A 10,067-nucleotide genomic window follows, 5' to 3' on the forward strand; every position below is an offset into this window, starting at 1 on the left:
CAACCTGGTGCGACCCATCACGGCCAGCACATCCTGGTTCAGCCCCCACAAACGCCATGCCCAGCTACGTCCTCCGTATAAACTTGCAGCCTGCTGCCCCATGGTTAAATTTTTTTTTTGAACTTAAAGTCTTGGTCATAAATATTCTCTCTGAAATGGCAGTTCAACCGTGACAAAATAGTCCATCCACATCGAAAAAATAATAATGAAGAAATAAGAACAAGAAGGATGAGGGAAAAAAAGTGTTCCTTTGACCTTTTTAATGGGTGCATGCATGTGATGTGAGTGAGGGGTGGCTTTTTTTTTCCAGGCTATAGATTTGATTTGATGAGTTAATTAGCAGCACATATGCACTCCTTTGACCTTCTCCCCATGGAAACATGCATCCATCCCTTTTTATCCCCTTTTCTTTTGAACTCATATCCAAGATCCTCTCTGCCTCATTCCCTCTCATGTGTGTGAACTTTGTGGGATACTTCCTTCATCTCATAATATAAGAGCATTTTTTTGCGGGTGAATATAAGAGCATTTTGACACTACAGTAATGTCAAAAACGCTCTTATATACACTATACTAGTGTCAACTTATATACATTACACTAGTGTTAAAAATGCTTTTATATTATGCGATAAAGGGAGCAGTAACTATTCTTTTTTCATTTGAACTAGCAAAACGTCATATATTTAGGAGCAGAGCCTAGTACTAGTGATGAGGAGGATTAAATTAGATGGCCATCCTTTTCTGCAAACAGAGGCGGCCACCACCGCTATAAAAAGATGCTCTCTTTCTTTTCAGTTTTCACCCATGGCAGGTGAGGTGGGAGTGAGGAAGAAGGGGGAAGTGAACTGACCCGAGCGAGGTCGAGGGAGCACGCATAGCCCTGCACCTGCACCTGCAGCAGCCAGCAGCAGTCCACACCACCACAAGCCAGTGACAACAATCAGGATTGGTAGGAGCCCATCCCCGCCTTGCTGGCCCTGACCTCCCCCCCTCTCGCTCTTCTTTTAATGGCTTCTCTGTCCCCTCGGTCTCCTGCCTCCGCTCGCTCACCTGGGTACTAGCGGTAGTAGTAGCACTAGGCTGGGGCTGGGTGCGGCATCCGAAGAGAGTCGAGAGAGAGGTAGAGACCGCTGCCTCTGAGCTGTTCCTTCCACCTCCAGCGAGTGTTCCAGAGATTGGGCACATCAATATAGCTAGCTACCTAGCTACGGCGAGGAGGGAGGGGGGAGAATTTTTCTTTTCTTTTTGTCAAGCTCCATGCTTGCTTGGCTGGTCGGTTGATTCTCTTTGATCCTCGAGCGCGGCCGCCGGTCCTGTCCAGTCCAGTCCACCCAATCCTCGCTGTTCGTGCGCCCAAGCTCGTGCCCGCCCGCGCCAGATCTCAGCAGATTCCAAGAATCCCAGCACCAACCCGGCGGGGAGTTCTTGGACTTGGACAGATAGAGAGGGGAAAAAAAGGTGAGGGAACTTGCGTCTTTCTTTCTCTCGATCTGATTCGGCGCTCTGCGCCGGGCGATTCTGGGTGCCGGGGATTGACGCGGTTTCTGATTGATTGATTGATCGATCCTTGGCTGCGATCCGGCTGCTCTGAGAGTAATTTTGATCTGACCCGTATTAATGATTCTGCTTGGCTGCAGGCGAGGACGGCGGTGGAGGTACGGAGGCCGGGCATGCCGGCGAGGAGCTGCGGGGAGAGGGCGTGATGGCGGCGGTGATGGACTACTTCAGGTCGTGCTGGGGCGCGCGGTCCCGGGCCGGGCGGCGGGGCAAGAAGGGCTCCGACGCCGCCGGCCGCCAGGACGGGCTGCTGTGGTACAAGGACGCCGGCCAGGCGGTCACCGGCGACTTCTCCATGGCGGTAGTGCAGGCCAACAGCCTGCTGGAGGACCAGAGCCAGGTGGAGTCCGGCTCGCTCTCCATGGCCGACCCCGGCCCGCAGGGCACCTTCGTCGGCGTCTATGACGGCCATGGCGGCCCGGAGACCTCCCGCTTCATCAATGACAACATGTTCCACCATCTCAGAAGTAAGCCCCATCTCAAGAAAAATCCCCATCTCCTAATTTCTGCAACCAAAAAGAAGCAAGAAAATCTCCTGACAACTTTTGCTCTGTTACTATGTTGATCAGTTGTTGCGTTTTTGTGAGCATGATTGTGATAATCATGCTGATTTTTCTCATAAAAAAAGCCAAGGGCTATGATAGTTTTGGTACTCATTGCTGTAACATCAGAACAAGAAGAAAATATTGCAGGTTCAGTAGACTTATTTCTAAGCTTGCATCACACATGGCGTGGTCACCGGCAGCGAGCTAGTATTATATCTCACAAAGAATAAATTCATCTCTTCCAGCTGCGTATGTCTTCTGTTGATGGTGACATTGTTCTGCTACTCATTTGTTTTCTGTTTCTGGGGGCTGTTTCTTACTCATTGTTAGCCTTGTTAGTGTCAGTGTATGATAAACAATCTCCTTTTCCAGGATTTGCAACCGAGCACAAGTGCATGTCGGCCGATGTGATCCGGAAAGCCTTCCAAGCAACCGAGGACGGTTTCCTTTCTGTAGTCAGCAAGGAATGGTCTATGAAGCCTCAGATCGCGGCAGTGGGCTCTTGCTGCCTGGTCGGCGTAATTTGCTCCGGGACTCTCTACATCGCAAACGCGGGCGACTCGCGTGCCGTTCTCGGAAGGCTCGTCAAGGCGACCGGTCAGGTTGTGGCCATGCAGTTATCGGCGGAGCACAACGCGTGCTACGAGGAAGTTAGGCAGGAGCTACAGTCATCACACCCTCATGATCCACAAATTGTGGTTCTGAAACACAACGTTTGGCGTGTGAAGGGCCTCATCCAGGTAACCGAAATTCTGTACCGCGAGACGCATAAGACCACTGTGAGATTTAGACCTGCCTAGATAATTATTAATTTGTTGTTAGAAGTCTTCGCGGCAGTGACATCATCTGTCCATCTCATCACAATTCCACTTCTTTTTTTCGTTCCGGAGTATGGATAATTACTTCTGCATCTGCGCTGTTTGTTTCAAGTTAGGTATTAGGTAAGTCAATCGTTCTCAGAGCTAAAGTGCCTGCACTAAATATGGTTGCATCATCATAATATGACATGCTTTTCGTATATCCAAAAATAAATGTGTGGTAAGATTTGGTGCTGTATAATTGCCGTCTTTATGACTGGGGCCTCTTGTCCTCCCATATGACTATGCTAGATCGATGTTCATGCTTTCTGTATAATGGAAGCGTGCCAGCAAGAGGCAGGAGGAAGTGATGCATTCTGAAGTCATCCATGGTTATCGTCATTTTCACGCTTAACTTTTGAGCTAATCAACACCATCAGTTGCTGCAACTCGGGATTTTCATCATGACATATTATTACTTTGTGTACACAACTGTCTATAGGCTCCTGTAAATTTTCTCTTCTGGATTATATATACTGGTATACATACAGTTGGGGTGCTCTACTACTGTTTTTCTTCAATTGTAACTTATGAGGTGAGATGATATTCTGCAGATATCAAGATCTATCGGAGATGTATATCTGAAAAGACCAGAGTATAACAGGTCACCTCTACATAGCAAGTTTCGGCTCCGGGAAACCTTCAAGAAGCCAATTCTTAGTTCTGAACCTGCGATTGCTGTTCACCAAATACAACCGAGTGATCAGTTTGTTATATTTGCTTCTGACGGGCTATGGGAGCACCTCAGCAATCAGGAAGCAGTTGACCTTGTCCAAAGTAACCCTCGTATTGTATGTGTTCTTCTCCTACTCTCCGGTTTCTATGGATTTCATCCCTAAAGAAAAAGTTTCCATGATTCAAATCCAAAATTCCTTTCGAGGCTCAGTACCCATCCAATTCATTAGATATATGACCAGCATGTAGGAAATATATGCATATTCTTAATGCCTTTATTTGTTTGTGTGGGTGGGACTAAAAGTTGTTTTGCTATTTCAAGCAAGTGTAGTCTGAATTATGCACTTTATCTGGATGCTTGTATTTTCAATCACTTACCAGTAGAGAGTATTTACCCCTTCTCTACTCAAAGTTGTTTTGCTATTTTAAACTCTAGGCGTTATTTTAAGCAAGTATAATCTGAGTTATGCACTTGATGGGGATGCTTGTGCTTTCAATTGGCAGGGAGCATTTACCACTTCTCCACTTAAAGCTGTTTTCCTATTTTAAGCTCCAAGTGGCACTTCAAGCAACATACCGTTAAAAAAAACCTCAAGTTGCATGTCATCCCTGGGCTGCTGTATTATCAAAATCAAGCCTACTTCTGGCATGCGATCATTTTCACCCATTCCTGAAAATTATGCAATTTCTTTTTCGCCAGGGGATTGCGCGGAAGCTAGTGAAGGCCGCGATGCAAGAGGCGGCAAAGAAGAGGGAGATGAGGTACTCGGACCTGAAGAAGATCGAGCGCGGGGTGCGGCGGCATTTCCACGACGACATAACGGTGGTCGTGGTGTTCCTGGACGCCACGAGCGCCGTGAGCAGGGCGGGGTGGAGCAAGAGCCCGTCGGTGTCGGTGCGAGGGGGCGGCGTGAGCGTCCCCGCCAACTCCCTCGCGCCTTTCTCGGCCCCCGCCATGGTCAGCAGCACCTACTGAAGGAGAAGCCGCCGCGCCGATGAAGAGAAACTCTATGATGGGAGCATCTGCAGAGAGAGTGCTTCCTGCTGCTGTGAAGCTGCTCAGGCTCCACCCGGGTAATTAAATTAGCGTACTGATAGCAAGGTATAAGGTTAGATCACCGCCATTCCGTGGCGACTCAAACCTACCCCCCTCCCCCTCCTCCCCTTTGTTCTTTTATCTATCCCTGTTCTCTTCTCCAATGAGGGAGGAGGGCATGGTGGCTGTAAATTTGTCCGGAACATCGCCGTCTCTTTTCGCCGCAATAGTCCGTCTTCTTCCATCTCCTGTTTTCGCCGTCGAAAACCGGGTGCTTGGCGCCTTGGCTTGACCCTGTGAGGTCAAGAGGTGCCTCCAATTATTTGCAGCAGATTCATTATGAAATCGGATGAACTTGGACTGCGTGTGTATCTGGGTGAGCAAGGTAGGCCAATGGTTTGGTGCCGACATGCTCACATGAGAAGGATATCAACGCGGATTCTGGCCCTGGGGGAGCACGTGTGGTGCGGTGCCTTGAACTTGATCAGGTTGCCAGTTGGGACACTCATCCAACAGAATTAGGTCCAGACTATATAGCTTGGATCACACCCATAGCCTGGGCATCAAAGGTCCCAATTGTCTCATCCATGGGTGCCATCCAACTTCGCCTGAAATTCGGCAATCGAAATCTTCGCAATTTTATTTTATTTTAATTTTTGCGAAGGAAATCTTCTTCTGAGTTAAAGAGTAAATCTTGCTGATGATCGATCCACTGAAAACCTTCAGCTGCATTCAAGGCTCAGCGAAAGGCTTTGGCGGGAGGGCGAGTTTTCGCCCGAAATCCATGATATAACACAGTCCATGCCCAACAATCTCCAAACAAGCGCAAAGGACCCGAACCGCGAACGAAACCGGGCAGAGAGAAAGGCTAGATACAAGTGATGATTGAAGAAGTACAAGGGATGTAGATCCCCGCTGTGGTACTGTTTTTCTGCTTTGCTATACACAGCTGCTTTCTGCACCTTCCGCGGAAAAAAGATGCACCATTTTTCAGTCAGCTACAGGCCAGCTGACGGCTTAGCTCGCCCGCAGACCCTACCTAACGAACAGCGACACCAGCAATTGCGAGAAGAGAATGAACTCGGTGACGACGACCGCGGGGGAGTGGATGCCCAGGAAGGGCACAATGTCAACCTGCAGCCAGCTCTCCACGCCGGACCCGACCGTCGCACCGACTGCCAGGCCCCCGACGGTGATCAGCGCCGCCTTACCTGCATGAACAAGGACCACTGAGGCATTCATTTGGTTCCAAATCGAAGCAGGAAGGTTGGCACAAGAGCAGCGGTGATCAAGGTACAGGACATTGGGCAAGGTTTCCTCCCACAATTAAGCAGTGCCATAACAAACACAAAAGCAGGTTGGAGGCTTGTGGATTTGTGTCAGCCAGATAAATCCAGACGTGTTTATTCACTAGCAACTTTAAAGACAGCATATCCAAGAGTGAAGGTAGTAAAGAGATAAAATAGCTGCATGATAGGCCAAATTAAATACGAACTAAAGGCGGTGGATATCTAAGGACGCCCGTCCCATGATCAAGATTATAACCCTACAACCGTGTATAATTGTGGATCCATGGGCTCTTTTATCTTCAGATGTAGTACTCTCAAGTAACAAATCACTGTTTTGACATGTTATGTTTTCACTCAAAAAATGTGTACAGGACGCAGTTCGTTTGTTGCTACAACAGCTGAATAACCGAATTTGCTTGCAGTGTATCTCTCTGAAGCTCACACAAAACTTTCAGCACCACACAACATCTATCTCTTTGAACCAAGTTTTTTTTTTCTTTTCACCAAAATCCTAAAGCTAGTCCACATGCAATACAATGTGAAGCAACGCACTACACGACAACAATGTAATCTTGGGAAACCGCTGACCTAAACTAAAAAGGTGATGTTGCACGAGACATATATACAAGGCATCAAACTATGGCAACAATCCCATAACCACACGAGACTATGAGAGAATATAACCTACAATCATATAGGATTGTGGATCTCTAACGTTCTTATCTTCAGATCTACCTCTGAAGGAACAAATCGCTGTTTGTTCACTAGCAACTTGTAGAAGGAACAAATCGCCGGTTGGAGGTTTGTGGACTTATGCCAGCCAGCCAGATCCATACATGTTTATTCACTAGCAACTTGTAGACAGGACATCCAAGAGTAAAATTGCTGCATGGTATGTTTTGACATGTTATGTTTTCACTCAAAAAGCGTGTACAGGGACACAATTAGTTTGTTGCTACAATAGCTGAATTTGCTTCACGATATATCCCTTTGAAGATCTCTTTGAACCAAGTTTAACTTTCACCTAAAGACTGTAAAGTAGTCTATATGCAATACAATGCCAAGGCGCGCACTATACGACAACAATGAAATCTTGGGAAACTGCTGACCTAGTCTAAAAAGCATGCAATACAATGCTAAGGCGCGCACTACACGACAACCATGCAATCTTGGGAAACTGCTGACCTAGTCTAAAAAGCTGATGTGCAAGAGACGTACAAGCATCGAACTATGAGTCTATAACAACAATACCAACCACCCCTTTAGCCAACATGAGTTCATGCAATGCAAGTAATCTCTGCTACTCATCCTTACAGGCAACACGGATTAATTGGCACTGGAGCAGGGGCCTTTCTTAGCATACAAGTACCTCTTATTTGCTTTTATTCTGTCCTTTTTTTTTGGATTGCATGTTTCATTACATGCTGCTAATGTTGTTCTTTTACTGAAAGTAAACTGAGCAAATATATAAGGAAGAAAATCAGCTACTAAGAAAACTACCATGACAATACTGCTTCTAAAGGCAAGATAACAGTTAAGGCTACAGATATAACAACAGTAGATGCTTTATATTAAATAATTAATGCACCCATGTGAGCAGAACTAGCCTTATCTTGTTGATAGTGCAACTGATAACACCACTGGTGATATAGATTGTATTGTAACTTCAAAACTACTACCTCTGTAAACTAATATAAGACTTTTTAGTGATCTAAAAAGTCTTATATTAGTTTACCTCTAAAGTAGTGATCTAAAGTCTTATATTAGTTTACAGAGGGAGTAGTTTGTACCAGTGTTTCCATGTTTTTTATGCAGAAGGCAGAGACAGAGAGTGTTGAACAGAAACTAAGAACATGTTCGAACCGTACTAAATGTAGAGGAGCATCAGAGTAGATATTATAAAAAGTAGCGATAACAAGGTGGTGGAAGAATTTACCTAAGTTCATGTTTTTCTTGGACAGAAAATACAATGAAGCACCGAATCCTGTTGCTAGGATAAATCCAGGCACATCAGGGCTAGTGTACGCTGATGGCAAAGACGTGGAGGTTCCACTCGCATATGTGAAAACCATCAGTGCACCATAAATGGATGACTGGATGCCCAAGCTGCTCGAAGCCGGGGCCTCCAATGTCAGAGGCACGTTCTTCATGGCTGACTGCATCCATTGCGGCGCCGTTCCTGCAGTCTTGACAGGTTTCACATCAGCGTAGCGGACGCTGCTATCGACAACCTTGCCAGCCCTCCGCCGTGATAAGCTCTGCATTAGCAGCATATCATAGGCGACCTCGACCTGAAACGAAACAGGAAACAGAATCAAACATGGTATCAGGGACGCGTTGGATACCGAGTTGCCAGCAAATCTTGTTAAAACATCAATGATTGATGTTGCCAGCAGCTTAGGATCGTGTTGTTTCTTTTATGAGTCCCAGTTCGGTCTTCAAACAGACAGTTGAAAGATTGGGCATGGGCGCAAGCAAGAGTTGTTATCAGGAAGACAAGTTGCACAAGCAAATAAGAACAAATTACAGCTAGTTCGCTGGAACAAGAAAGGTTATTACTTATTACAAAGGACAAAAATCCACACGAAGCTGCGTGGAGAAATCGGGCAGTCAGTGGTAACTTGTCGAAATGAAGAAACAGAAATTTACACTCTTTCCCTTCCTACGGGCCAAGCCAAGTCGCTGGTCCAAAGTTGACAGCACATGATATGATATGAATATATATGATCACCTCCACCATGGCCCATCCATGGATATACAAACAGTGCTAAAAGTAGAGTATAAGCTAACGCACTTAATGCCAAAAGTAGAGTATTTTAGCAGCCTGGATTCATCACATGGGAACAACTGTGCACCAAATTGCCCGAATTGATCATGATCAGGTCTCCGCTTTTCTTGGCTGTGTACGGAAGTAGATTAATTTTTGCGTCTGGGCGTGAAAAAGTGAGATGCATCATACATACAAAGCCATTCTTGCATTACCAATTTGACGATTTTGGCGGCTTTGTCGTCCTAAATTAGCAACTTGTGGGGATAATCGAAGCATACTTTTAAAGATGGATTCACTTGAACAAGAAGCGAGCGCGGAAAGGGGGTCGGCATGGAGTGGAGGGGAAGTTTGGGGAGGGACCTGGGCGACGGCGTCCGGGTCGTCCTTGCAGGAGGCGACGACGGCCTTCTTGGCGCGGAGGATCTCGTCGAAGGAGGCGCCCTCAGCGACGCCGAGCAGCTTGAGCGCGCCCTCCACCGTCATCTCGAAGGGCGCCGGCGAGGAGTCGTCCGCGCGCGAGGCGGCCAGGCGCCGCGTCGGGGCCCGGCGGCGCGACGGGGAGCTGCGGGGCACGGCGCAGCACCGCGCGGCGGAGGCGGCGGGGCGCCTGCGGAGGAGGTGGCCGCCGGCGCCGGCGCCCGCACCGCCGAGGGAGAGGGCCGTGGCCATTTTCCTTCCTTTGGCTGCGCTCGCGTGGTCTGGCGCTGCCGTGCGCGTCGGCTTCTGCTGTCCGCGGATGGAATGGATGCCACCGTTGAGATTTTTTTTAATGGGTGATGAATGATTTTGGCCGTCCGGCCGCCAATTTCTACGGCTTCGGGTCGGGGCCTTTCGGACACAATCTGCGGATTCTTTTTTGGAGGAGGCGGATAAGTTCAAAAAGTAGATTTATTTGGATAAAGATTTGATTTTGTTGGTATCGTTTCAAAGTCACTACATCTGTGATATTTTGCGAAAAACTTCCAATCTATTCATCTTCAATCATGGTAGTACAACGAACACCAGAAATAAAAATTACATCCCGATCCGTAGACCACCTAGCAACGACTACAAGCACTGAAGCGAGCCGAAGGCGCGCCGCCGTCATCACCCCTCCATCGCCGGAGTCGGGCACAACTTGTTGTAGTAGACAGTCGGGAAGTCGTCGTGCTAAGGCCCCATAGGACCAGCGCACCAGGACAACAACCGCCGCCGAAGAGGAATAACGTAGGTTGAAAGGATTCAACCCGAAGACACACGAACGTGGACGAACAACGACGAGATCCGAGCAAATCCTCCAAAGATAGATCCGCCGGAGACACACCTCCACACGCCCACCAACGATGCTAGATGCACCGC

The 10,067-nt window shown here is 47.6% G+C and overlaps 2 protein-coding genes across 3 annotated transcripts; one reads left to right on the plus strand and one right to left on the minus strand.

Annotated features, from left to right (window-relative positions):
• The first annotated feature begins 806 nt into the window (after window positions 1–806).
• Window positions 807–4,919, plus strand: LOC119291949 (probable protein phosphatase 2C 28). Of its 2 annotated transcripts, none has more exons than XM_037570757.1 (5): window positions 807–1,458; window positions 1,638–2,024; window positions 2,475–2,842; window positions 3,514–3,750; window positions 4,335–4,919. In XM_037570757.1, exons 2-5 carry the CDS (start codon window positions 1,703–1,705, stop codon window positions 4,608–4,610), a joined length of 1,203 nt encoding a protein of 400 aa, XP_037426654.1. In that variant the 5' UTR covers window positions 807–1,458; window positions 1,638–1,702; the 3' UTR covers window positions 4,611–4,919. The 2 variants fall into 2 exon arrangements, with proteins under 2 accessions (XP_037426654.1, XP_037426655.1); XM_037570758.1 differs by having other exon boundaries at window positions 809–949.
• Window positions 4,920–5,488: 569 nt separating this feature from the next.
• LOC119291950 (protein CHAPERONE-LIKE PROTEIN OF POR1, chloroplastic-like) lies at window positions 5,489–9,479 on the minus strand. The gene is made up of 3 exons (XM_037570759.1): window positions 9,090–9,479; window positions 7,896–8,250; window positions 5,489–5,881 (listed from the first exon to the last, which is right to left on the minus strand). The coding sequence occupies exons 1-3, from the start codon at window positions 9,396–9,398 to the stop codon at window positions 5,706–5,708; spliced, it is 840 nt and encodes a 279-aa protein (XP_037426656.1). The 5' UTR covers window positions 9,399–9,479; the 3' UTR covers window positions 5,489–5,705.
• Window positions 9,480–10,067: the final 588 nt, after the last annotated feature.

The sequence above is a fragment of the Triticum dicoccoides genome, chromosome 4B (assembly GCF_002162155.2).
Source record: "Triticum dicoccoides isolate Atlit2015 ecotype Zavitan chromosome 4B, WEW_v2.0, whole genome shotgun sequence".
Classification (NCBI taxonomy): domain Eukaryota; kingdom Viridiplantae; phylum Streptophyta; class Magnoliopsida; order Poales; family Poaceae; genus Triticum; species Triticum dicoccoides.

Excerpts from the sequence above, each read along its gene's own strand:
- LOC119291950 (XM_037570759.1), bottom strand. The coding sequence starts at position 9,398 with ATGGCCACGGCCCTCTCCCTCGGCGGTGCGGGCGCCGGCGCCGGCGGC. Across the intron at positions 8,251-9,089 it reads ACCCGGACGCCGTCGCCCAG|GTCGAGGTCGCCTATGATAT; the intron begins GTCCCTCCCCAA and ends GTTTCGTTTCAG. Across the intron at positions 5,882-7,895 it reads CAAGAAAAACATGAACTTAG|GTAAGGCGGCGCTGATCACC; the intron begins GTAAATTCTTCC and ends TTGTTCATGCAG.
- LOC119291949 (XM_037570757.1), top strand. The coding sequence starts at position 1,703 with ATGGCGGCGGTGATGGACTACTTCAGGTCGTGCTGGGGCGCGCGGTCC. Across the intron at positions 2,025-2,474 it reads CATGTTCCACCATCTCAGAA|GATTTGCAACCGAGCACAAG; the intron begins GTAAGCCCCATC and ends CTCCTTTTCCAG. Across the intron at positions 2,843-3,513 it reads GTGTGAAGGGCCTCATCCAG|ATATCAAGATCTATCGGAGA; the intron begins GTAACCGAAATT and ends GATATTCTGCAG.